The sequence below is a fragment of the Lepidochelys kempii genome, unplaced genomic scaffold (genome assembly GCF_965140265.1).
Source record: "Lepidochelys kempii isolate rLepKem1 unplaced genomic scaffold, rLepKem1.hap2 scaffold_37, whole genome shotgun sequence".
NCBI classification, from domain to species: domain Eukaryota; kingdom Metazoa; phylum Chordata; order Testudines; family Cheloniidae; genus Lepidochelys; species Lepidochelys kempii.
The window spans coordinates 481305-508545 of NW_027333638.1; the positions used below are offsets into that span (position 1 = coordinate 481305).

The 27241-nt window shown below is 51.5% G+C and overlaps 1 protein-coding gene across 1 annotated transcript in view; it reads right to left on the reverse strand.

Moving 5' to 3' along the window:
• Window positions 1-27241, reverse strand: part of LOC140904590 (uncharacterized) — a 565656-nt gene that overhangs the window by 159023 nt on the left and 379392 nt on the right. Inside the window, 1 exon segment of the mRNA XM_073327022.1 lies at window positions 202-1197. Coding sequence (XP_073183123.1) covers window positions 202-1197 — 996 coding nt within the window.

Genomic DNA, 27241 nt, shown 5'->3' on the forward strand with positions numbered 1-27241 from the left:
AAAGGAGTTGATAGAAAACATCACAGGACTGACCCCAAAGAAGGGTGAGCTGCAAAAAGCAGAAGCAGGCAACTCATCTGGGGGAGCTGAGTAACCACGGTGAAGATGGGGCACAGATCACTAAGTGGGAATTAGCAAATGTGATTTAAAAGAAAAAAATACCTTTGGCCAGCCCTAGTCAAGGCATTTGTTACAGATCACTCCCATGTGGATTTTCTGATGTCTAATAAGGGTTGAGCTCCGATTGAAGCGTTTCCCACACTCAGAGCACGTGTAGGGCCTCTCTCCGGTGTGCGTTCTCTGATGTGTGATTAGGGTAGAGCTCTGATTGAAGCTTTTCCCGCACTCAGAGCACGTGTAGGGCCTCTCTCCTGTGTGGATTCGCTGATGTGTGATAAGGGCTGAGCTTTGATTGAAGTGTTTGCCACACTCACGGCATCCATAAGGTTTCTCACCCATATGGATTCGCCGATGTATGATAAGGTATGAGCTCCGATTGAAGCGTTTCCCACACTCAGAGCATCCATAAGGCTTCTCACCTGTGTGGATTCTTCTATGTGTGGTCAGTACAGAGCTCCGATTAAAGCTTTTCCCGCACTCAGAGCACATGTAGGGGGTCTCTCCTGTGTGCGTTCTCTGATGTGTGATTAGGGTAGAGCTGTGATTGAATCTTTTCCCACACTCAGAGCATGTGTAGGGCCTCTCCCCGGTGTGGATTCGCTGATGTGAGAGGAGGGATGAACTGTCAATGAAGTGCTTCCCACACTCAGGGCATCCATAAGGTTTCTCACCCGTGTGGATTTTCCGATGTGTAATAAGGTGTGAGCTCTGCTTGAAGTGTTTCCCACACTCAGGGCATCCGTAAGGTTTCTCACCCGTGTGGATTTTCCGATGTGTAATAAGTTGTGAGCTCCGCTTGAAGTGTTTCCCACACTCAGGGCATCCGTAAGGTTTCTCACCCGTGTGGATTTTCCGATGTGTAATAAGGTTTGAGCTCTGCTTGAAGTGTTTCCCACACTCAGGGCATCCATAAGGTTTCTCACCCGTGTGGATTCTCTTATGTGCAATGAGATGCGAGCTCTGCTTGAAGCATTTCCCACACACACAGCATGCGTAAGGTTTCTCACCCGTGTGGATTCTCTGATGTGTGAGAAGGCCCGAGCTCCCTTTGAAGCTTTTCCCACACTCGAGGCATGTGTACCGTGTTCCTTCCAAGTTCATTCTCTCACGTGTAATAAGGTCTGACTGGCTACCGAAGTTTTCCTCTGGCCTCTGCTGACTCTCACAGGCTTTTGTTTTTTCTGGGCGTGCACAGCTCCCAGAATCATTCCCTTTGGACCTTCCTGACAACATCCCATGGGCTTCTACTCGCTCAGCGTCTTCCTGCTGGGGTTCCTCCTCGTTTTCACTCACCATCCCAACACCTGACGGGAGACCGAGAGAATCCAGACGTAAGTCTCTGCCTGCGCCAGAGAGAAAGGAAATCTCAGAGAGAAGAATGGGAAAAGGGATGAAGGAACCAAAATGTGTACAGGACAGATCAAACCTATCAGGAGCTGATTTTCCCTTCAACCTTCCCCAGAGGAGAGAAAGGAAGGGATCAGTTCTGGGTCCGTATCTCAGAAGAAATCTCAGGGGACAGCGAGATTGGGGAGGGACCTGCTGCCAGTTGTCAGTCAGGATAGGTGGGAAGCCATGAGTGACCTCTGCCTAACGATTCCACATCTGCAGGGAACAATCCTGAACTTGGAGAGCTCACAAGCTCTTTGTAGGGCATCCCAAATGTTTCCTGTATTCACCGACAGTTTTGGGGTTGGTTTAACCAATGCCTCACCTATGAAGGCAGCTCTCGGGAGCACTTTTTTCTCAGAACCATGAAGGTCTGGGACGCACGACTCCTCCCCTCGTTCCAGCTGCGAGATCACATCAGTTCTGGAAACTGGAAACCCTGCTCAAGGCAAAGAAAACAAGGGAGGTCAGTGGAATTTGTGGGATACTTGTCACAAAGAATATTCCATGCTTTTAAACCCAGCTCACTTTTAAGTAGTAACGTCCCAAGGCCGGCTTCCTTGGCTCAAAGTGCCAGGAGATGATTATTATAAATCATATTCATTACCTTACTGCCTAAGGGCTAACTAACAGTGGGTCCTCATTTTGCTTGGCACAGTACAAACCGAGAAGCGTTGATGGCCCGTGTCCTGAAGAAGTTACAATCTAAATAGACAAGGCAGACACAGAATGGGGGAAGGGGTACAACCCACCAGCAGAGTGAACTCCGTGAAGGCAGAGTGACAGATCTAATCAACACAGGCCTAGATCTTGAGACTATCGGATTTAATGTTACAACCAGGGCCAGTGTTTTCCGGAAATTGTCGCTAGGACTGCATTTTTTCCCAAAATTACTCTTTGTTTCTGGAATCACCGTTAATATCCGGAATTGCTGATCAGAGGGTGGGTGGGGCATGCAGGGTCACAATCCCCCAGATTTCTCCCTGGAGACACCCGTCTCCTCCCCAGGGCACAGGCTGGCTGCGGTTGAGACTTGCTGCCAATTTCTTCCCTCCTCATACAAGTCTGGGATCGGCAGTGGGACGCCAGGCTCTCTCATCATGCTGCAGAGAGGACGGCACTCACAGCTGCTCGCGGCCGTGTCCACAGCACCTCTCCCCTGCTCATCTCCCTGCACACAGCTGGTTCATGCCCCGTCTCTCCAGCGCACAGCTGGCTCTAGGCTCTCAATGCCCAGTATCTGAGCCCCACCGCCCCCACACAGCCGGCTCCTGTCCCCTCCCCCCAAGGCACTTTCAGGCTTGAAAGGATTAAATATTGCTCACGTTTGTCAATTACTCTCTTTTCATTGCCTGCAAACTCTTGCCCTAATTATGACTGTTATCTGTATATCTAAGCCAGCCCTTGAAAGCATGAATTCTTCACAGACTATGATGCCGAGATGCGCCACATGATACCAGGAAGGGCTGCGGGATGGGTTTCCTGTGCAAGCTGGTATCGCTACAGGGTGATGAATGCCAGATCTCAAGGCTGGTTATGCAGAGCTCCACCTTTTGAAGCTTTACCCAACGCAGAAAGGGGTAGTGACGGATTTCCCCTCATTCAGAAGACTGAAGACGACAGACTTTTGGGGGATAAACAGCTGAGTTTGAGCTGACTGAGGGGGGTCTTTCTGGGCTACAAACTCACAGGACCTGATAACCACCAGGAGGTAACCCTTTAACAAAGGTTTTAATGCACTTTGGAACCGATCAGGGATTCGCATGAGGACTGCTGAGGGAATGAAGGTAAACACGCATTTGGATGCTCTTCTTCTTTTATGAGAACGGGAACAGGAAGGGCAGGGATATCACTGAATGCAGGATCTCAGCAGGACTAGGTGTCAGGATAGCACCATATTGCAGCCCATTGAAAAACAAAATCCCAACTACACATATAAAATGATGGGCTCTAAATGAGCTGTTTCCACTCAACAGAGGGATCTTGGAGTCACTGGGCACAGTTTTCTGAAAACATCAACACAGTGTGCCATGGCAGGCAAAAAGCAAAGAGAATGTTGGGAATCATTCTGAAATGGATAGATAAGAAGACAGAAAATATCCTATCGCCTCTATATAAACCCATGGTACACCCACATCTCGAATACTGCCTGCAGATGTGGTTGCCCCATCTCAAAAAAAGATATATTGGAATTGGAAAAGGTTCAGAAAAGGGCAACCCAAATGATTACAGGTATGAAACTCTTCTGTACGGGGAAAGATTAAAAAGACCGGGACTATTCAGCTTGGAAAAGAGACAAAGGGGGGATATGAGAGAGGTCTATAAAATCAAAACTGCCGTGGAGAAAGTAAATAAGGACGTGTCATTTACTCCTTCTCATAACACAAGGACTAGGAATCACCCAATCAAATAAATAGGCAGCAGGTTTATAAGAAACAAAAGGAAGTATTTCTTCACACAATGCACAGTCAACCTGGGGAACTCCTTGCCAGAGGACGTTGTGAAGGCCAAGATTATAATAGGGTTACAAAAAAAAAAACAAAAAACACCATGAGAAATCTATTGAGGACAGGTCCGTGAATGGTTATTAGCCAGGATGGGCAGGGATGGTGTCCCTAACTTCTGTTTGTCATAAGCTGTGAATGGGTGACAGGAGATGAATCACTTCATGATTCCCTGTTCTGTTCATTCCCTCTGGGACACCCGGCGCTGGTCACTGTTGGAAGACAGGACACTGGGCTAGATGGACCTTTGGTCTGTCCCAGTGTGGCCATTCTTAAATACCAGGGAACCTAGTGAGTCCAGTGCAATGGGAGGGAGTAGGAAAATCCCTGGGTGTGGAGAACACTGGGAAATTAGAAACTATCATTCAGAAGCAACAGACTCTAAATAGTCTAGAAAAGCAGAATGTGAAAAATAAGAATCGGGGTCATGTGACTTCAGGAATGAGGGACTCAAAAAACCAAGTCTGCAGAGAAGGTAGATTGTGGCTAGTGCACATGCGGATGGGGGAGCAACTCTCCAGGTCTCAAGGATTTTCACCAGCAACCGAGGCCATTGTCCCATGCACGGGGCAATCCGGAGCAGTGAGGAGTTGTGTCATCTGTAATCCTGGCTGAGTTTCAATGTTCTGCTGCTGGAGCTCCCTTGTCTGGATTCCCCCAGCCAGCATTCAAGGTCTGTGTGATCAGTAACCCTGGACCAGCCCATCTGACCCCAGCAGCCTGCTTCTTACACCCCAAGCACATTCTGGTCTGGGTGGAGAAGGCTCAGGGTTTGAGAGAAGGCCAGGGGTAGGAAGCTTCTGTTCGTTATGCGGGACCTAACCCCCCGTTTTACTTGTGCAAACAGGAGATATTTGACACTGTGCGATTCTGCTCCTGTGCTCTCTTCCCACAGCGTTCAGCAGCAGGGGAGGGTCTCTGGTCGTGTGTGTGTCACTGGCATGCTGGGGTGATGCTGGAACAGGACAGAGTAGAGGTGGCATTGTGGGGGTGGCGTGAACCTCATCTCTTCCGTTCCCCTCCCAAGAACCGAGGGGACAGGAATCCTTACCCAGCGAGGTCACATTCTCATAGGTCTCCTGCATGACGTCTCTGTAGAGGGCTCTCTGAGCGGGGTCCAGCAGAGCCCACTCTTCCCTGGTGAAATACACAGCTACCTCCTCGAAGGTCACCGGCCCCTGAAAGAGCCAGAGCCCCACACTCACAGCCCCACTATTCGTGGGGGAGAGGAGACAATCAAACGGAAACTCTGGGTGGACCGCAGCCAACAGAGTCCCACCCCCACCCCACTCAGAGCACCCAGGAAATACCAGGGTGAGGGGGCGAAGAGACACCCCTCCTCTCTCCCAGCAGATCCATCACACACCTACTAGCCACAGACTGATACTGGAGATGCTGCCCCGAGCAGGGTCTAGGGAGAGATCTCTTGTAGGAAGCCCAACACCCTCCTCCTTGTGAAAAGAAAAGGAGGACTTGTGGCACCTTAGAGACTATCCAATTTATTTGAGCATAAGCTTTCGTGAGCTACAGCTCACTTCATCCGATGCAAACTGTGGAAAGTGTAGAAGAGCTTTTTATATACACACAAATCATGAAAAAAATACCTCCTCCCACCCCACTCTCCTGCTGGTAACAGCTTATCTAAAGTGATCACTCTCCTTACAATGTGTATGATAATCAAGGTGGCCCATTTCCAGCACAAATCCAGGGTTTAACAAGAACGTCGGGGGGATGGGGGGGCAGGAAAAAACAAGGGGAAATAGGTTACCTTGCATAATGACTTAGCCACTCCTAGAGCTGGATATGAAGCAGGGGAATCTCCCCTAAGCCTGACTGGTGGCTTCCCCCTTCGTATTTCAAGGCACCCGCTGGTTAGTTGGGTCAGGCTCCAGCACTACGAGTCTGGTCCTTTTTCCCAGCCCCATCTAGGTAGGTTATTTTCTGTTCACCAGATTGGAGCATTTCCACCTCCGAACCTCATGGGTCTCTTCCTAGAATCTAGGCCACTTATTAAACAACTCCCAGCAGGTCTGCCACCCCCTGGCCTCCTCCCTTTCTCCACCCTGTGCATTTCCTGCCCCACTCCAACCTCCAAACCAGACGGTGCAAACCTTCCCCTCTCCCGTGTATTTCCTGTCCCTCTCCCTCCTGCAGGAACAGATCAGAACCCCCCACAATAATCCCTACCTGAGCTGGCTCCTCTGCAGCCATGTCGCTGCCTTGTCCCATGGGAGGACGGGATGAACCGGAAAGAAACATGAGCGTCGTTCTGCAACCTGGCCGGGCAAGAAGGGCTGTTGCAGAAGTTTAGGAACGGGCATTAGTTCATTTCACATCACGCTTCCCCCGGGCTCTTTCCCTGCAGAGCGAGATCCGAGATTCTGCCGTGCTGAGAAAATGCTCAATCTCTGGATTACAGCAGAGACCTGGGCCCTCCTGCAAGGCTAGACCCACAGACACACTTTTAACCTCCTTTCTCCCTCCCGCATCCCAAAACAAAGTCTCTGAACGCAATCCCAGAAAAAAGCAGAACCAAAGGAGTCCCTTTCGAGGATTCCCTCTGACACTGACCCCATGACAGCCACACCCCAGCAGGAGGGACATGGAGTCAGGAACTGGGTTTTCCTCTCTCTCATCCTCGTCTCGTCCACAGGAAAGTGATTCTCCCCACAGTGCAGTAATACATCTGTCTGGGCAGATGAGGGAGCTGGAAATCTCTTTCAAAACTGTTATCCCACGGACCCTGTCAGTCTCTCTCTCTCCTTTTCCCTGTGCCCTCTCCATGCCTGTCTGCTCAGAAACTCTCATTCCTGGGTTGTTTGCTCCCCCATGGCTGGATTTGCTCCTGCAGATGGCAGGAGAAATGGGGTGGGGGGCTGTTACTGTAGAGTCATTTTATAGTCCTTCACTGCCTGCCTGGGATTTCCCCATTGTCTGCCTAGGACCCCCACCTGCCCTCCACCAGGATCTGCCAGGCCATTTGCCTGGGACCCCCTCCTCCTCCCAGCAGGACCCCCTGACGCTTTACAGGAGGACTCCTCACTCTGCACCAGGGACCGCCCCACCACAGCTCTCTGCACTGGGCATGGCAATGGTCCCAGGAGCCAGCTGGGCAATCCCAGACAGAGCCCCTGGCACAGCACCAGGCAGCGTCTAATCCCCTGCCCCACCTGCCCAAGAGACACCCACCCCCACTGGTCTGCAGCCAACAGGCCCCCAGCCATACCCACCTCCAGGACCCATAGCCTTAGGGCTGGGCACATCAGAACTACTCCCCGAAACCCCAAACCCTCCAGAACCCACCAACCTGACTAGGGTCCCCCCTGCCCAGCCACCCAGAGGCCTCACCCTACCACAATGCCCCTTCAGCTCCCGCTGCAATCTCCCCACACAGACACCTGCCCCCCCCCCAGCAACAGTGTTCCCTCACAGTGTCTGACAAGTGGATAGAAAGTTATCACCACCCCCTGCTGGCCAGTCACACAGGCAGAGGGAGCCCGGGGGGACGCCTCTTTAACAGGAGAAGGGAAGCCATGGAGGGCCAAAATAAGTAAGACATTTCCATACTCTGTCACTAGCAAATAATGGCCACCGTGGATCCACCCCAGAGTTGGCTACAGCTTTGCACTGCGGGAAGCCCCCCCTCACGGAGACCCTTTGTCATGGGGTTTGGGATACTTCTGGACCACGCTGCACTCAGAGGGACCTCCTCATCCCGTGCCAGCTGGAGAAAAGAAAAGGGTCCAGCCAACTCTCCTGTTACCAACTGGGAACCACCCATCCCCCAAACAGGGGGAGGCCCCTGGCTTTGATGGGTATTGAGTATATGGCTAGTCTCTTTTATCAGCAAACATTTTTAACAGAGAGAAAGGAGGGAACAAATGATTCTCAAAGGAGAGGGAAAGATGATCATTGTTGCAGGGGGGTTAATTTCCCAACCAGGATGGAGAAGGACTCAGGGTGACAGGTTCCCCCCAAGGAAGGACAAGTTGCTGGGATTTAGAGACATGGGGAACAGCCCCTAACCCAAGAGGATTTTTAATTGACATTTGATAATGACATCGTAAGAGGGAAACCTGAGATTTGTGATCAGTGTTCAGAAATGAAAGAGAAAGGGTGGAAATCTGAGGGATTTTGGATCCATTTATGCAAATTATAGAGAGGAAAGTGGAAAATGAGAGGGATTTTATATCAGTTGTTGATAGGAGGTAAAAGCTGAGTGTATTTCCCACCACTATTTGGTCAATGAATAGAGCGGAAATGGGCAACATTGGCAAACGTTTGAGATCCATATTCAGGAATCTGAGAAAAGGTGTAAATCTGAGATTTTCGTCGTAATTTATCATTACAGAGACAGGGAAAGCTCTCAGGGGCATATTCAATTAGAAGTAGACAACTAGAGTAAAAGTGCGGCAAACGTTGAGGGTATTTTTGAGGAATCTTTGAGACGTACAGAGAAAACGTGTCACAAACTACGCAACTGAGAACATGGGATAAACGCCAAGACCGGGGGGGCTTTTATGTGGCTATTAAAGAACTAGCTGGAAAAGGGGGGAACGTTTGTGATATAAAATCCAGCCTGTCCAAAACATAAACAGAGAGTGATCGTCCCCCCCCCCCCCACGGCCCCGTTCACCTGGGCAGCACGGAGCCCTCTGAGGGGCTGACAGGAGGGGGCGGGGGGGGAGCTGGAGGGCTCCCTGGGGGCGGGGAGGGGGCGGCAGTGGGGGATGGGCAGGTAGGGGGCAGAGAGTCACTTTCCTGCCCCCCCCGCCCAGCGCTCCCCCCCCGGGGTCTCCCACTCACCGGAGCACGGGGGGGTTAATGACGGGCCCCACCCCGCACAGACCCCGGAGGGGAGCCGCAGCTGCTCCTCCTACAGATCCGACACGAGGCAGCGCCTGGTCGTCTCCAAGCCCCGCCCCCAGACGCTGCCCCGCCCCTGTCTGCTCCAGGCCCCGCCCCCAGACGCTGCCCCGCCCCCGATCCGCTCCAGGCCCCGCCCCCAGGCGCTGCCCCGCCCCCGGTCTGCTCCAGACCCCGCCCCCAGACGCTGCCTCGTGTCGGGTCTCTCGGAGGAGCAGCTGCGGCTCCGCTCCGGGGTCTGTGCTGGGGGGGCCCGTCATTAACCCCCCCGTGCCCGGCCGGGGGGGGCTTTGTCCAGCTGGGACCAGCCCCGGCTCTGCCCGCCCCCAACCCGGTGAGTGGGAGACCCCGCGGGGGGGGGAGCGCTGGTGGGGGGGCAGGAAAGTGACTCTCTGCCCCCGGCACGGCTGGGATTGGGGGGGGGCAGAGACTGGGGCCCGGCGGGCGGGGTCCCTTGGGGGGTGTTGGGGGGAGAAGCCGGAGTTGCGGGGGGTGGGGGTTGAACTGTCTCTGTGCAGCCAGGAAATTCCCTGGGGTGAGGTGGGGGGCGGCGGGGGAGTTAATTGGATCCCCTCCCCCCCACGGGCACAAATGCCCCCCAGTTTTCCCCTTTTCCCTCTCGGTAGCTCCCACCTGGTTGTAAACTCTCCCCCACCCCCCCATTGATCCGCTCTCTGGTCTCCCCTGATCCGCCCCCCCCCCCCGTCTCTGCCTCCTCCTCACATGTCCTTTGAAACTCCCCCCCCGTTTTATCCGCAGCGATTTGTCCCGGTGTTGGTGGGAAGTTGGAGCCCGGAGCCATCCCCCAACCTGGCTGCCCCGGCGTGGGGGTGGGAGGAGACGCCGGGTCTCTGCCGGGGCGGGGAAGGGAGGGGACGTGTCCCCCATGGGGCTGCCCCCGATCCCGGCTTCCCAGCCCCACTTGCTGCCCCCAACTGCAGCACCGTTGCCCCCAGCCCCCACCTGCCCCCCACCTGCCCATCCCCCACTACCGTCCCCTCCCCTCCCCCAGGGAGCCCTCCAGCTCCCCCCCCGCCCCCTCCGGTCAGCCCCTCAGAGGGCTCCCTGCTGCCCAGGTGAACGGGGGCCGTGGGGGGGGGGGGACGATCACTCTCTGTTTATGTTTTGGACAGGCTGGATTTTATATGACAAACGGTCCCCCCTTTTCCAGCTAGTTCTTTAATAGCCACATAAAATCCCCCCCGGTCTTGGCGTTTATCCCATGTTCTCAGTTGCGTAGTTTGTGACACGTTTTCTCTGTACGTCTCAAAGATTGATACAAAAGTTTGCCCCACTTTTACTCTAGTTGTCTACTTCTAATTGAATATGCCCGTGAGAGCTTTCCCTGTCTCCGTAATTATAAATTACGACGAAAATCTCAGATTTACACCTTTTCTCAGATTCCTGAATATGGATCTAAAATGTTTGCCAATGTTGCCCATTTCTATTCATTGACCAAATAGTGGTGGGAAATACACTCAGCTTTTACCTCTGTGACAAAGTGGGACTGTTCTTAATGTTCTTAATGTTTCCTCTGAATAGTGTGGGGGTGCCTCAGTTTCCCCTAGGCAGTTCTTAAGTATCTAGGTGGTGGGATAAGGGTGTATGATCATTGCAGAGCCCTAGAGGGCAGGTGTGTGCAGGAGTCTGGACACAGAGAATGGCCGACACCCTGTTTCCTGGCCACTGATGGCCTGGGCCCTTCCCCCCTGCAAGGTGAGAGCTAAAGGGTTGGAGAACAAAGGAATCCGGTGACCTCCTGGCCCGGGAAAGGAACAAAGCCCAGAGGAGGAGGGGCTGGAGGGAGTTTCAGTTGGGGGCTGGCTGGGACATGGAGTGAAGGGCAGACGTGGTTGTCTAGCTCACTGCCCCCCCCAAAATGGCCCCAGCTGAGGGGTCTTGTTGTCTGCACCTGCAAGCTCTGTTTTAGACCATGTTCCTGTCATCTAATAAACCTCTGTGTTACTGGCTGGCTGAGAGTCCCGTCTGACTGCGGAGTTGGGGTGCAGGACCCTCTGGCTTCCCCAGGAGCCCTGCCTGAGCGGACTCGCTGTGGGAAGCGCATGGAGGGGCAGAGGATGCTGAATGGTCCGAGGTCAGACCCAGGAAGGTGGAAGCTGGGTGAGCTGTGTGTCCTGCAGACAGGCTGCTCACAGAAAGGCGACTGCCCCAGAGTCCTGCCTGGCTTCGTAGGGAGCAGTTCCAGAGCATCGCCCAGGGACTCCGTGACAACCTCCTATCAACAACTGCTCTAAAATCCCTCTCATTTTCCACTTTCCTCTCTATAATTTGCATAAATGGATCCAAAATCCCTTAGATTTCCAACCTTTCTCTTTCATTTCTGAACACTGATCTCAAATCTCAGGTTTCCCTCTTACGATGTCATTATCAAATGTCAATTAAAAATCCTCTCGAGTTTGGGGCTGTTCCCCATGTCTCTAAATCCTAGCAACTTGTCCTTCTTTGGGGGGAACCTGTCGCCCTGAGAGCTTCTACATCCTGGTTGGGAAATTAACCCCCCTGCAACAATGATCATCTTTCCTTCTCCTTTGAGAATCATTTGTTCCCTCCTTTCTCTCTGTTAAAAATGTTTGCTGATAAAAGAGACTAGCCATATATTCAATACCCATCAAAGCCAGAGGCCTCCCCCTGTTTGGGGGATGGGTGGTTCCCAGTTGGTAACAGGAGAGTTCATAGAATCATAGAATATCAGGGTTGGAAGGGACCCCAGAAGGTCATCTAGTCCAACCCCCTGCTCGAAGCGGGACCAATTCCCAGTTAAATCATCCCAGCCAGGGCTTTGTCAAGCCTGACCTTAAAAACCTCTAAGGAAGGAGATTCTACCACCTCTCTAGGTAACGCATTCCAGTGTTTCACCACCCTCTTAGTGAAAAAGTTTTTCCGAATATCCAATCTAAACCTCCCCCACTACAACTTGAGACCATTACTCCTCGTTCTGTCATCTGCTACCATTGAGAACAGTCTAGAGCCATCCTCTTTGGAACCCCCTTTCAGGGAGTTGAAAGCAGCTATCAAATCCCCCCTCATTCTTCTCTTCTGCAGGCTAAACAATCCCAGCTCCCTCAGCCTCTCCTCATAACTCATGTGTTCCAGACCCCTCATCATTTTTGTTGCCCTTCGCTGGACTCTCTCCAATTTATCCACATCCTTCTTGTAGTGTGGGGCCCAAAACTGGACACAGTACTCCAGATGAGGCCTCACCAATGTCGAATACAGGCCTCACCAATGTCGAATAGGTCAAGTTGGCTGGACCCTTTTCTTTTCTCCAGCTGGCACAGGATGAGGAGGTCCCTCTGAGTGCAGCGTGGTCCAGAAGTATCCCAAACCCCATGAAAAAGGGTCTCCGTGAGGGGGGGCTTCCGGCAGTGCAAAGCTGTAGCCAACTCTGGGGTGGATCCACGGTGGCCATTATTTGCTAGTGACAGAGTATGGAAATGTCTTACTTATTTTGGCCCTCCATGGCTTCCCTTCTCCTGTTAAAGAGGCGTGCCCCCGGGCTCCCCCTGCCTGTGTGACTGGCCAGCAGGGGGTTGTGATAACTTTCTGTCCACTTACCAGACACTGTGAGGGAACACTGTTGCTGGGGGGTGCATGTCTGTGTGGGGAGATTGCAGCGGGAGCTGAAGGGGCATTGTGGTAGGGGGAGGCCTCTGGGTGGCTGGGCAGGGGGGACCCTAGTCAGGTTGGTGGGTTCTGGAGGGTTTGGGGTTTCGGGGGGTAGTTCTGATGTGCCCAGCCCTAAGGCTATGGGTCCTGGAGGTGGGTATGGTTGGGGGCCTGTTGGCTGCAGACCAGTGGGGGTGGGGGTCTCTTGGGCAGGTGGGGCAGGGGATTAGACGCTGCCTGGTGCTGTGCCAGGGGCTCTGCCTGGGATTGCCCAGCTGGCTCCTGGGACCATTGCTATGCCCAGTGCACAGCGCTGTGGTGGGGCGGTCCCAGGCGCAGAGTGAGGGGTCCTCCTGTAAAGCGTCAGGGGGTCCTGCTGGCCAGAGGAGGGGGTCCCAGGCAAATGGGCTGGCAGATCCTGGTGGAGGGCAGGTGGGGGTCCTAGGCAGGCAATGGGGAAATCCCAGGCAGGCAGTGAAGGACTATAAAATGACTCGACACAAACAGCCCCCACCCCATTTCTCCTGCCATTTGCAGGAGCAAATCCAGCCATGGGGGAGCAAACAACCCAGGAATGAGAGTTTCCTAGCAGACAGGCATGGAGAGGGCACAGGGAAAAGGAGATAGAGAGACTGACAGGGTCCGTGGGATAAAAGAGTTTTGAAAGAGATTTCCAGCTCTCTCATCTGCCCAGACAGATGTATTACTGCACTGTGGGGAGAATCACTTTCCTGTGGACAAGACGAGGATGAGAGAGAGGAAAACCCAGTTCCTGACTCCATGTCCCTCCTGCTGGGGTGTGGCTGTCGTGGGGTCAGTGTCAGAGGGAATCCTCGAAAGGGACTCCTTTGGTTCTGCTTTTTTCTAGGATTGCGTTCAGAGACTTTGTTTTGGGATGCGGGAGGGAGAAAGGAGGTTAAAAGTGTGTCTGTGGGCCTAGCCTGGCAGGAGGGGCCAGGTCTCTGCTGTAATAAAGAGATTGAGCATTTTCTCAGCACGGAGGAATCTCAGATCTCGCTCTGCAGGGAAAGAGCCTGTGGGAAGCGTGGTGTGAAATGAACTAATGCCCGTTCCTAAACTTCCACAACAGCCCTTCTTGCCCGGCCAGGTTGCAGAACGACGCTCATGTTTCTTTCCGGTTCATCCCGTCCTCCCATGGGACAAGGGAGCGACATGGCTGCAGAGGAGCCAGCTCAGGTAGGGATTATTGTGGGGGGTTCTGATCTGTTCCTGCAGGAGGGAGAGGGACAGGAAATACACGGGAGAGTGGAAGGTTTGCACCATCTGGTTTGGAGGTTGGAGCGGGGCAGGAAATGCACAGGGTGGAGAAAGGGAGGAGGCCAGGGGGTGGCAGACCTGCTGGGAGTTGTTTAATAAGTGGCCTACATTCTAGGAAGAGACCCATGAGGTTCGGAGGTGGAAATGCTCCAATCTGGTGAACAGAAAATAACCTACCTAGATGGGGCTGGGAAAAAGGACCAGACTCCTCGTGCTGGAGCCTGACCCAACTAACCAGCGGGTGCCTTGAAATACGAAGGGGGAAGCCACCAGTCAGGCTTAGGGGAGATTCCCCTGCTTCATATCCAGCTCTGGGAGTGGCTAAGTCATTATGCAAGGTAACCTCTTTCCCCTTGTTTTTTCCTGCCCCCCCCCCCCACGTTCTTGTTAAACCCTGGATTTGTTCTGGAAATGGGCCACCTTGATTATCATACACATTGTAAGGAGAGTGATCACTTTTGATAAGCTATTACCAGCAGGAGAGTGGGGTGGGAGGAGGTATTTTTTTCATGATTTGTGTGTCTATAAAAAGCTCTTCTACACTTTCCACAGTTTGCATCCGATGAAGTGAGCTGTAGCTCACGAAAGCTTTTGCTCAAATCAATTGGATCGTCTCTAAGGTGCCACAAGTCCTCCTTTCCTTTTCACAAGGAGGAGGGTGTTGGGCTTCCTACAAGAGATCTCTCCCTAGACCCTGCTCGGGGCAGCATCTCCGGGAATCTGGGGGAATCCAGACAAGGGAGCTCCAGCAGCAGAACTTTGAAACCCAGCCAGGATTACAGATGACACAACTCCTCACTGCTCCGGATTGCCCCGTGCATGGGACAATGGCCTCGGTTGCTGGTGAAAATCCTTGAGACCTGGAGAGTTGCTCCCCCATCCGCATGTGCAATAGCCACAATCTCTCTTCTCTGCAGACTTGGTTTTTTGAGTCCCTCATTCCTGAAGTCACATGACCCCGATTCTTATTTTTCACATTCTGCTTTTCTAGACTATTTAGAGTCTGTTGCTTGTGAATGATAGTTTCTAATTTCCCAGTGTTCTCCACAGCCAGGGATTTTCCTACTCCCTCCCATTGCACTGGACTCACTAGGTTCCCTGGTATTTAAGAACGGCCACACTGGGACAGACCAAAGGTCCATCTAGCCCAGTGTCCTGTCTTCCGACAGTGACCAGCGCCGGGTGTCCCAGAGGGAATGAAGAGAACAGGGAATCATGAAGTGATTCATCTCCTGTCACCCATTCACTGCTTATGACAAACAGAAGTTAGGGACACCATCCCTGCCCATCCTGGCTAATAACCATTCACGACCTGTCCTCAATAGATTTCTCATGGTGTTTTTTGGGTTTTTTTTGTAACCCTATTATAATCTTGGCCTTCACAACGTCCTCTGGCAAGGAGTTCCCCAGGTTGACTGTGCGTTGTGTGAAGAAATACTTCCTTTTGTTTCTTATAAACCTGCTGCCTATTAATTTGATTGGGTGATTCCTAGTCCTTGTGTTATGAGAAGGAGTAAATGACACGTCCTTATTTACTTTCTCCACGGCAGTTTTGATTTTATAGACCTCTCTCATATCCCCCCTTTGTCTCTTTTCCAAGCTGAATAGTCCTGGTCTTTTTAATCTTTCCCCGTACAGAAGAGTTTCATACCTGTAATCATTTGGGTTACCCTTTCTGAACCTTTTCCAATTCCAATATATCTTTTTTTGAGATGGGGCAACCACATCTGCATGCAGTATTCGAGATGTGGGTGTACCATGGGTTTATATAGAGGCGAAATGATATTTTCTGTCTTCTTATCTATCCATTTCAGAATGATTCCCAACATTCTCTTTGCTTTTTGACTGCCGTGGCACACTGAGTTGATGTTTTCAGAGAACTGTGCCCAGTGACTCCAAGATCGCTCTGTTGAGTGGAAACAGCTCATTTAGAGCCCATCATTTTATATGTGTAGTTGGGATTATGTTTTCCAATGGGCTGCAATATGGTGCTATCCTGACACTTAGTCCTGCTGAGATCCTGCATTCAGTGATATCCCTGCCCTTCGTGTTCCCGTTCTCATAAAAGAAGAAGAGCATCCAAATGCGTGTTTACCTTCATTCCCTCAGCGGTCCTCATGGGAATCCCTGATCGGTTCCAAAGTGTATTAAAACCTTTCTTAAAGGGTTACCTCTTGGTGGTTATCAGGTCCTGTGAGTTTCTAGCCCAGAAAGACCCCTCTCAGTCAGCTCAAACTCAGCTGTTTATCCCCCAAAAGTCTGTTGTCTTCAGTCTCCTGAATGAGGGGAAATCCGTCACTACCCCTTTCTGCGTTGGGTAAACCTTCAAAAGGTGGAGCTCTGCATAACCAGCCTTGAGATCTGGCATTCATCACCCTGTAGTGATACCAGCTTGCACAGGAAACCCATCCCGCAGCCCTTCCTGGTATCATGTGGCGCATCTCGGCATCATAGTCTGTGAAGAATTCATGCTTTCAAGGGCTGGCTTAGATCTACAGATAACAGTCATAATTAGGGCAAGAGTTTGCAGGCAATGAAAAGAGAGTAATTGACAAACGTGAGCAATATCTAATCCTTTAAAGCCTGAAAGTGCCTTGGGGGGAGGGGACAGGAGCCGGCTGTGTGGGGGCGGTGGGGCTCAGATACTGGGCATTGAGAGCCTAGAGCCAGCTGTGCGCTGGAGAGACGGGGCATGAACCAGCTGTGTACAGGGCAGATGAGCAGGGGAGAGGTGCTGTGGACACGGCCGCGAGCAGCTGTGAGTGCCGTCCTCTCTGCAGCATGATGAGAGAGCCTGGCGTCCCACTGCCGATCCCAGACTTGTATGAGTAGGGAAGAAATTGGCATCAAGTCTCAACCGCAGCCAGCCTGTGCCCTGGGGAGGAGACGGGTGTCTCCAGGGAGAAATCTGGGGGATTGTGACCCTGCATGCCCCACCCACCCTCTGATCAGCAATTCCGGATATTAAAGGTGATTCCACAAACAAAGAGTAATTTTGGGAAAAAATGCAGTCCTAGCGACAATTTCCAGAAAACACTGGCCCTGGTTGTAACATTAAATCCGATAGTCTCAAGATCTAGGCCTGTGTTGATCAGATCTGCCACTCTGCCTTCACGGAGTTCACTCTGCTGGTGGGTTGTACCCCTTCCCCCATTCTGTGTCTGCCTTGTCTATTTAGATTGTAACTTCTTCAGGGCACGGGCCATCAACACTTCTCGGTTTGTACTGTGCCTAGCAAAATGAGGACCCACTGTCAGTTGGCCCTTAGGCACTAAGGTAATGAATATGATTTATAATAATCATCTCCTGGCACTTTGAGCCAAGGAAGCCGGCCTTGGGACGTTACTACTTAAAAGTGAGCTGGGCTTAAAAGCATGGAATATTCTTTGTGACAAGTATCCCACAAATTCCACTGACCTCCCTTGTTTTCTTTGCCTTGAGCAGGGTTTCCAGTTTCCAGAACTGATGTGATCTCGCAGCTGGAACGAGGGGAGGAGTCGTGCGTCCCAGACCTTCATGGCTCAAAGAAAAAAGTGCTCCCGAGAGCTGCCTGCATAGGTGAGGCATTGGTTAAACCAACCCCAAAACTGTCGGTGAATACAGGAAACATTTGGGATGCCCTACAAAGACCTTGTGAGCTCTCCAAGTTCAGGATTGTTCCCTGCAGATGTAGAATCGTTAGGCAGAGGTCACTCATGGCTTCCCACCTATCCTGACTGACAACTAGCAGCAGGTCCCTCCCCAATCTCGCTGTCCCCTGAGATTTCTTCTGAGATACGGACCCAGAACTGATCCCTTCCTTTCTCTCCTCTGGGGAAGGTTGAAGGGAAAATCAGCTCCTGATAGGTTTGATCTGTCCTGTACACATTTTGGTTCCTTCATCCCTTTTTCCATTCTTCTCTCTGAGATTTCCTTTCTCTCTGGCGCAGGCAGAGACTTACGTCTGGATTCGCTCGGTCTCCCGTCAGGTGTTGGGATGGTGAGTGAAAACGAGGAGGAACCCCAGCAGGAAGATGCGGAGCGAGTAGAAGCCCATGGGATGTTGTCAGGAAGGTCCAAAGGGAATGATTCTGGGAGCTGTGCACGCCCAGAAAAAACAAAAGCCTGTGAGAGTCAGCAGAGGCCAGAGGAAAACTTCGGTAGCCAGTCAGACCTTATTACACGTGAGAGAATGAACTTGGAAGGAACACGCTACACATGCCTCGAGTGTGGGAAAAGCTTCAAAGGGAGCTCGGACCTTCTCACACATCAGAGAATCCACAGGGGTGAGAAACCTTACGCATGCTGTGTGTGTGGGAAATGCTTCAAGCGGAGCTCGCATCTCATTGCACATAAGAGAATCCACATTGATGACAAACCTTATGGCTGCCCTGAGTGTGGGAAACACTTCAAGCAGAGCTCACACCTTATTACACATCGGAAAATCCACACGGGTGAGAAACCTTACGGATGCCCTGAGTGTGGGAAACACTTCAAGCAGAGCTCACACCTTATTACACATCGGAAAATCCACACGGGTGAGAAACCTTATGGATGCCCTGAGTGTGGGAAGCACTTCATTGACAGTTCATCCCTCCTCTCACATCAGCGAATCCACACAGGGGAGAGGCCCTACATACGCTCTGAGTGCGGGAAAAGATTCAATCAGAGCTCTACCCTAATCACACATCAGAGAACGCACACCGGAGAGAGGCCCTACACGTGCTCTGAGTGTGGGAAACGCTTCAATCGGAGCTCAACCCTTATTAGACATCAGAAAATCCACATGGGAGTGATCTGTAACAAATGCCTTGACTAGGGCTGGCCAAAGGTATTTTTTTCTTTTAAATCACATTTGCTAATTCCCACTTAGTGATCTGTGCCCCATCTTCACCGTGGTTACTCAGCTCCCCCAGATGAGTTGCCTGCTCCTGCCTTTTGCAGCTCACCCTTCTTTGGGGTCAGTCCTGTGATGTTTTCTATCAACTCCTTTCCTTTTGGGTCAAAGGAGCGTGTGTCCCTCCAGCCAGGAATGTTCATCAGCTCCAGGTGGGGGAGAGAGGTTTGTTCCCAACAAGCTACACTGAGGCAAAAACTACCCGTGCCATACATCCACTAGGACTGTACATGGCGTTGGCTGCTCAAGTTAGTGATCTTGGTGTTAAAAGACAATTACAGTTGTCGTGCAGATACAGCCGAGGTGCAGTGGTTGGCATTAGCTTTCCCCTTGACCTGACCTAAACTCCATCACTTTTCCTAGTCTAAACAAACCCTGCGCATAACAGTTATACTGTTCCCCCATTTAAAAACAATTGTTAGTCATCAAGTTCCCCCACCAGGATCATATTGTTTCATTCCCAGTTGTCACAGTTCATCAGAGCGCTGTTGCTTCAGGTTTTCCTGAAGGCAGATATTTTTACTCCCGTTTTCCTCCCTTAAAATATATTGAAGTATAACAAAGAGCAGGAATAGGGAAGGGATAGGGAAAAATGTCTTTTCCCCTCTGTAACAACAGAAGAACATAGGGTAAATCAGAGGGATTCTCCATCACCATCTCTATCCCCCTGTTCTTCAATTGGTAAGATCAATATTTCCCAAAGGGGCTGGGAAGAGGATTCTCTAGTAAATTATTTGGAACTAAGCAAAAGACCCATTCATTTGCCTCCCAAAGCAGTTGTGGCCCATGCCCTGCAGGAGGTTGCTCCTGAAGATCTTCCCTTCCTAATCAGGTGCATGTTGCCTCTTATTTGGGAAATGCAATCCCTTCCTAGGTAGAGATGGGAAAAATGGAAGTGACATTTCTGTTCAGCTCACTCCTGGGAGATGCTGTAAATGTGTCGGAAATGACATCCATGAGGAATGTGATAGAGCTGCAGAAAGACACCCATTTTGAGTAGATACCTGACATTTGGTGTCTTAGAGGGATTCTAAGCCGCACCTGAATTTAGTCCCTTATTTAAATCTGTTGCACCAGATTAAAGAAACAAAAGGGCATATTTGGGGGAGTTCTACCTCAGTATCGCTACTGGTATGTCGTGTGGTTGGTGAAGAATTCTACGCCAGAGCCGTGTAAAATTGCTACAACTAAGGTCAAAGATTTGACAAGAACTCAGGTAGAAATGAGAGGTACGAGTGGTTGATTTTCACCCCAGAGATGGACGCTATGGTGACCTGTGGCCAAGGTAAACTGTTTTTAGAATTGCTCACACTTCTAAAGGATGCCATGATGAAATTGGGAACAACTGTCTTTTACCATTTGGATCCCAAGTTTCCTGAAGCACAGAGAGAAACAGCTGATTCCTTCAGAGCCATGCCATGCCTATGGGTCCCAAACTGGCTGCCTTGCTGGACAAGAAGCACTTCTGTGTTGGTTAAATGATGGTAGCCAATGAGGGAATGTAACAGATTCCAAGTTCAGACTGCAGGATACATTAATGCTGAGTCCAGAGTCTGTGGTTTGGTCTCTTAGTTTTGCTCTTGAGTCTAATGCATGTGTCTCACTTTTCCGCCTCCTGCTACTCTGAAAGATTAGAAAGTGTGAAAGTAGAGCACAGGTGGTTTTTCTCATGATGCAGCCTTCCCACGTAGTGTGAGACCCCTTCCACCCACACTTCTGGGAGAAGACCCAGGGAGAAATGAACCCTCAGAAATGGAAGGCTCCTAGGTTATGGTCGAATGTGACTTCACACAGAGCTCACTGGGTGAAAATGGGAATTAAGAGAAAACTGCCCTAAAGGTTTATAGTTTGTAATCTTTGAAGAAATTGTTACCAGCAACAAGGAAATTGCACATGAAGTTTATTAGTGTAAGGTAAGAGGCTGATTCTGTGATCACTTTCAGTGTTACAGTATAATTCAGGTTTTCTTCTAGCCCCCTCCTACAAAATAGCAAAAGGTGGCTAATCCTGCAATAAAAACCTGACTCCAAAGGAATCAGGTTTGGGGGAAAATGTGAGAGAAATAGCATGTACGAGAATAGAGACCCAGTATAGACTGGAATGATTTCTATTTCAAATGGAATTTATTTGGTAAATTTTAAAATAAATCTTCTGTTGGGAGGAAAACTACTTGAGACAAGATGTGGAACCTTTTCCCCAGTGAGAGGGAAAGAGCCAGAGAGTTCCCCAGGGCTCTTGTTCGCAAAGCAAAGATGTCACATTAGGCAGGAGATGTCAAGATCTACAATGGTGATGGGCGAGTGATGGGAGCTTTTCTGGGTGGTTGTTGTTTGGTTGGTTTTTTTCCATGTAATTTTTGTTTTGTTTTTGCAACTAGTTATTTTTATAGCTGCTGAGCCCCCTTGTCCTTTTGAGCACAGCTCTTTAACTCTCAGGCCTGGCTCTGGAAACCTCAGAACCGGCTTTGCGTTTTTTTTTTCATGTTTGCTATCTTTGGAGTTCGCACATCCACACGACATGCGGTTCACAGCAACGGATACTTTGAGAAACCTGCTGGGTGAAGCAGGCCTTTTCCAAACTGACATTGGCCCAAATTCTGCCTCAATTCAGCTGGATTGGGACACGTCTGTATCAAAGGAGTGGTTCACACCTGATTTGCCCAGAGACCTCAGAGGAGGGGTAGTTAGATATAGGATAAGTAGGAATTGACAACAATGAAGTTAAATATAAAGGTGAAAGACCCTCACCTTGCAGGTCAACAAGCCTGTTCTGCTCTTTCCCTCCAATGCATCTGGCACTGGTCGCTCTCAGGTAGCACACTGGGCTTGACGGACCATTGGTCTGACCCAGTCTATGACCTGTCGTGCGTTCTTATGGAAGTCCTCTGCAGCCTTGTCTACACGGGCAAGTTTCTGCACAGGAAAGCAGCTTTCTGCGGTGTAACTCCCGAGGTGCGCACTCAGATTTCGTGATGCATGATAGAAAGGGGCCATGACAGGGACACACTGCCGTGCGGGGTCAAAATGAAGGAGCTGTGACATGCCTACCACAAGGTGCAGGAGGCAAACTGCTGCTCCATATTGGGGGCTAACTAACCCCAGCATCACGGCAAGGATCTACCTAGCAGCTGGAGAAAAAATATGAATGAGAGTCAAAGACACCTCCACGTGGCGTGTCTCTTCCCCAATCTCAACACGTGGAAGATTGTCTGGAAGACTCAGAATTTGAACTGCAGAGATTGGTCTCAGGCTGAGAGGGAATTCAGTCTGTGTATTAAGAACTCAACATGGCCTGGAGCAACCAGTGAGTGAGAAAAGCTGTTTGATCCAATTCTTGCTTAGTATATTCAAATTAGAGTTTAGACTGGGAGTCTGTTTTCATTTGTTATGTAACCACTTTTGACCTCTGTGACCAATACTTATACTCAGTTAAAATCTAACTTTCTGGAGTTAATAAACTTATTTTACTATTTTATACTTACTCCTGAGTTTGTCCAAAGTGCTTGGGAAAGTTGCTCACATGACAAAGGCTGGTGCATGTCCCCTTTATTTTTGATGAAGTGGCGAACTAATTAATGAGCTTACACTTTTCAAGAGAAGGACTGAGACGATCGCATTCTGACCTTTTACTGACACTTCTTTAATAACTAAAAAAAAAGAACAGGAGGACTTGTGGCACCTTAGAGGCTAACCGATTTATTTGAGCATAAGCTTTCGTGAGCTACAGAATGCATCCGATGAAGTGAGCTGTAGCTCACGAAAGCTTATGCTCAAAGAAATTGGTTAGTCTCTAAGGTGCCACAAGTCCTCCTTTCCTTTTTGCAGATACAGACTAACACGGCTGCTACTCTGAAACCTGTCGTCATTAATAACGGTTCCCCTGATGTATGTTGCTAAGATAATTTCAATAGCTCCTACACCGATACCTCCTGCCCCTTCTGGCTGGTTCATTGCGCTGTTTGGAACCTGCACCTAACATTACACCCTCCCTGGGAGCAAGATTCAAAACTGCCCAAGGAAACCCCATTGGGTTTAAAGTGCCGCACAAGCAAGGAGGCAAAGGGACAGTACAGGGTCGCAGAGCTTCTCCTTTGTCCCAGGGAGAAGGATCTAGTGGGCTAGATTAGGGGGGCTAATAGTCATGACTCCTGGGTTCTATTCCTGGCTGTGGGAGGAAAGGGGTGTCGAGTGGATTAGAGTGGGGGGGGGCTAGGAGTCAAAGAGAAAACACCTCCCTTGTGTTCAGCTTCAATGCACATTGAACAAGAACATGGCTTCTCATATCTTAGGTTCTGATGCCATCGTGTGGCCGTTTAATTTCACTTCTTGTGAAAAGGTTTGGGTGCCTTGCACAGACACGTTATTTCCTGGGGAGAGACGGAGAAGTGGAAGCTGCATGGATTTCATCCTCCAAAAAATAGATTAAAATAATCCCCAGACAGCTCAGGCCCACCTGTCCCCCCTCTCTGCTGCCAGTGAAGCTCAGTTTTGGGCCTGGTGTGCAGTAAATGTGGGGGAGACGCTGCCTGCCTGGACTTTTCGGGAGAAAAAGTCAGACACGACGCCATGCCTGGTGCAGGAGATGCAGATGTGTTGCTTGATTGTTTTTCTCATTTTAAATTTACTTGATCATTTCGATGGCAAAAAATCTTTGAAAAAGACCATGAAAAAAAGAAGAAACCATGAAAATACCCAAGGGAGAGAGGGGGTTTCTGAGAGCCGGGGTAGAGATGGAGATTTTCATGAAACGGGGACAGGCCAAAGCAGGGAGCAAAGGGGGAGGTTTTTTGTGCAGTTCCATTTTAACCAGCCTCACATCCTGGAGTCCCTAATGTCCCAGCTTACCCGCAACGTGTGACCTCGAGACTCCTCCCCACTGCAAAAACTGCAGATCCCCCAGCACTCCTTAACCTAGATGGATCCTCTGGCAACCAGATGTCTCTGCAGAACCGCCGTGGTTACTCTCCTGAGTGTCTGTTCAAGGATAGCTACCGACTTCTCCTGAGAATGCAGTTGAGTAATGGCTCTCCCATCTCTAGATGCTTTCCTGTGGGCTGTGAGAAGCAGGATGGGGCGTGTATGATAAAGTCCACACAACATTCCCCTTTCATCCCAGCCCTGGGACGTCACCAGTTGCCACCAATCCCCTGGCAGCAGTGAAGGATGTTTCCCACTGTCCAGGAGACACCAGCCTTGGACCAAAGGCAACTTCAGGCTTCTTCTCTCCCCCTTCTTGGAATCAAGTTCTTTTTTTTACCAAGAGTTAAAGCAGCCCAAACTCCCAGGGTCTGGATTAATGTCACAAGTTTGCATTCTCTCCCTGGAAGACAACTTCTTAATGAGAGGAGTTAAATGAGATGAGTGGGGTTAAATCAGTTCTCAGCCTGAGTCCTTTGCTCTTAATCCTGAGGATATTGTCCCACCGTGGGGCCATTTCCTGCCTCTCTTTCACACAGAAGGACAATTTTCTTTGTGCAGACGCAGGAACATCAAGATCTTTCTCTGTCCCTTGTGCAAAGTAGGGTGTCAAATTCCAAGGAACCTTCCTCTTCTGCGATGGAAACAATGGAGAAGCAGGGGGCCCTGGGCACTGGGCCCCAGACTGAGGGGCAAGGAGACGGAGGGGCAGTCAGTGCTCAGAGAGGAGAGAGCTCAGTGATTTACACCCACCAGGGGACACTGTCTTTTTGAGGCGGGTGCAGCTGGCTTGGGATGGTGCTGATGATGGATAGAAAACAGGCTGGAGTCAATGACAGATGGGACCACAGAAGGGGAAGGAGAAGGGCATCTCCATAGAAGGTCCTGGGTGCTCAGATACCCCAGTTCTAGGTACCCTGGCCTGTCCCAGAGAGAAAAGACAAAGAGGGGCCCAGCCCCCCGACAGTCATCCCATGGACAAGAATCTGGTTGGGAGTGGGCTGAAGGTTCCCGCTGGACAAAGGGGAGCTGAAGTCCCCCAGCATCCTGGAATTTAAGCAATGCAAGCTTCAAACCCTGCACGGGTGGGGCCTGAGGGGCGCCCGCAGAAGGTTGGGCTGGACATGGGCGGCAGGTTTCCACAATTTTTGGTGGTTTCCAGAATGGGACCAAGTCCTGCCTCCCCGTCCACCTCCTCCCACATCTGCCTAAGGTTCTGGGAGGGAGTTTGGGTATGGGAGGGAGAGGGAAAGGGGTTGGGCTCTGGGAGGGAGTTTGGGTGTGGGCTGTGTGTTGTGGCAGAGGGTTGGGGTGCAGGAGGGAATGCAGGGTGCGGGGTCTGGGCTGGGGCAGAGTGTTGGGGTGCAGGAGCAGGTGTGGGGCAGGCTCTGGGAGGGAATTGGGTGTGTGGTGTGGGGTCTGGGCTGGGGCAGGGCGTTAGAGTGTGGGAGAGGGTGAGGGGTACAGGCTCTGGGAGGCAGTTTGGGTGCAGGTGTGGGGTCTTGGTTGGGGCAGGGCGTTAGGGTGCAGGAATGGGTGGGGTGGCCAGGTTCTGGGAGGGAGTTTGGGTGCAGGGGGTGGGCTCTGGGCTGGGGAAGAGGGTTGGGGTGCAGGAGGGGGTGCGGGCGCAGGCTCTGGGAGGGAGTTTGGGTGCAGGGGGTGGGCTCTGGGTTGGGGTCGGGGGTTGGGATGCAGGAGAGGGTGCAGGTCGGGCTCTGGGAGGGAGTTTGGGTGCAGGGGGTGGGCTCTGGGCTGGGGAAGAGGGTTGGGGTGCAGGAGGGGGTGCGGGCGCAGGCTCTGGGAGGGAGTTTGGGTGCAGGGGGTGGGCTCTGGGCTGGGGGAGGGGGTTGGGGTGCAGGAGAGGGTGCAGGTCGGGCTCTGGGAGGGAGATGGGTGCAGGGGGTGGGCTCTGGACTGGGGAAGAGGGTTGGGGTGCGAGAGCAGGTGTGGGGGGGGGCCTGTGAGAGGAAGTTTGGGTGCGGGATCTGAGTTGGGGTTGGGGGTTGGGGTGCAGGAGGGGGTGTGGGTGCAGGCTCTGGGAGGAAGTTTGGGTGTGGGGTGTGGGCTCTGGGCTGGGGCATGGGGGTAGGGTGCAGGAGGGAGTGCAGGGGGTGGACTCTGGGAGGGAGCTTGGGTGCAGGGGGTTGGGGTCTGGGCTGGGGCTTGGGATGCGGGAGAGAGTGAGGATGCAGCTCTTACCTCAGGGATCTCCCAAAAGCGACCCACACCCCCCTCTGGCAGCAGCTCCTAGGTGGGGGGTCTCTGCCCATCGCTGCCCACGGACACCACCCCAGCAGCTCCCATTGCCACAGATGGCAGAGTCGGCCCTCGGGGCGGGGGCAGCATGTGGAGATCCCCCCACCCCCGGGGCTGCAGGGACGCGCCAGCCGCTTCCGAGACTGGCAGGCCACACGGAGTGTAAGCAGTGTCAGGGTGAGCCTCACCCTGACATCTGGTGGTGAGGTCTGGCAAGTTGTGGAAAAGAACTTCAGGGGCCGATTTCATTTGCATAGGCACACCCACCCTGCCTAGAACGAGGCCATAGCTGCCCAAATGCTCACTTTGGCTGCTGTGGGATCCCCAGTGTCTCTGTTATTGGGGCAGGAAGAATAAATTGTTATTACCCTGATTATGGGAACTGTGCTGGGAACTGTACTTGGCCTTTTGTTATGATGGAGGGACTCACCATCAACTGAGTAGCACTCGCTAGGCAAGGGTCATGGGTTCCAAAATGCTGTGAATTGAGAGAGGTTGGGGGTAAGTATTAATACTTGGTGCCATGGGTCCCTTGGCGATGGACTTACATGCTAATTGCTCTTCCTTTTCTCTCCACTGTGGAGTCTTAGAGCTAATTTTGATTCCGTTAGGACTCTAGTTACAGGCTGCTGAGCTCATTTTGGGCTAATGGTGTCCCAGCACTGAGGCTCCCCTACTACAAGCGGACTTCACCAAAGAGCTGAACTGAGTAAGAGCCGAAATCACTGAGCGTTGTGTTCAGTAGTGGGGGAGCCTGAAGATCTATTGTGGAGAAGTTTGCGGGACGGCTGGAGTGCCTCGTGGACAGGCTGGTGGAGCAGTTCGTGGGACGGCGGGAGCTGCTGGTGGGCCGCGGAGCGGAGCTGAGCGAAGCAGTTTGTGGGGCGGCTGGTGGAGTGGAGGCCTATGGAGCTGTGGGGCGGTCAGCTTCAGATCATGTAAGGTGCCTTTTACCCCGCCCCCATCTCCACCCAGGTTGGGAGGTAAAGCTCTGCAGATAAACTTTTGAACTTTGGGGCTGCCCTGACCAGGGACAGAGACTTTTGGGTCATTGGACTTTTGGGACTTTGGGTGATTTGGGGTTGCTGGACTCAAGAACCAAAGGGAAAGGGCATGCCCCAATTTGCTTGGGGTGGGTTTTTTTTTGCTCGTGGGTTGTGTTATGAATCCTGTTGGTGGTGTTTCCCCAACATAATGCCACATTGTTTCTCTCTGTTATTAAAAGGCTTTTTGCTACACTCAGACTAGGTGCTTGCGAGAGGGGAAGGATTGCCTCTGGGAGGTGCCCAGCGGGGGTGGTACATATTTGTCCCAGGTCACTGGGTGGGGGCTCGAGCCGGTTTGCATTGTGTTATTGGAATGGATCCCCTAGATATTGAACCCGGCCCTTGTTGCTGCCAACTCTGACG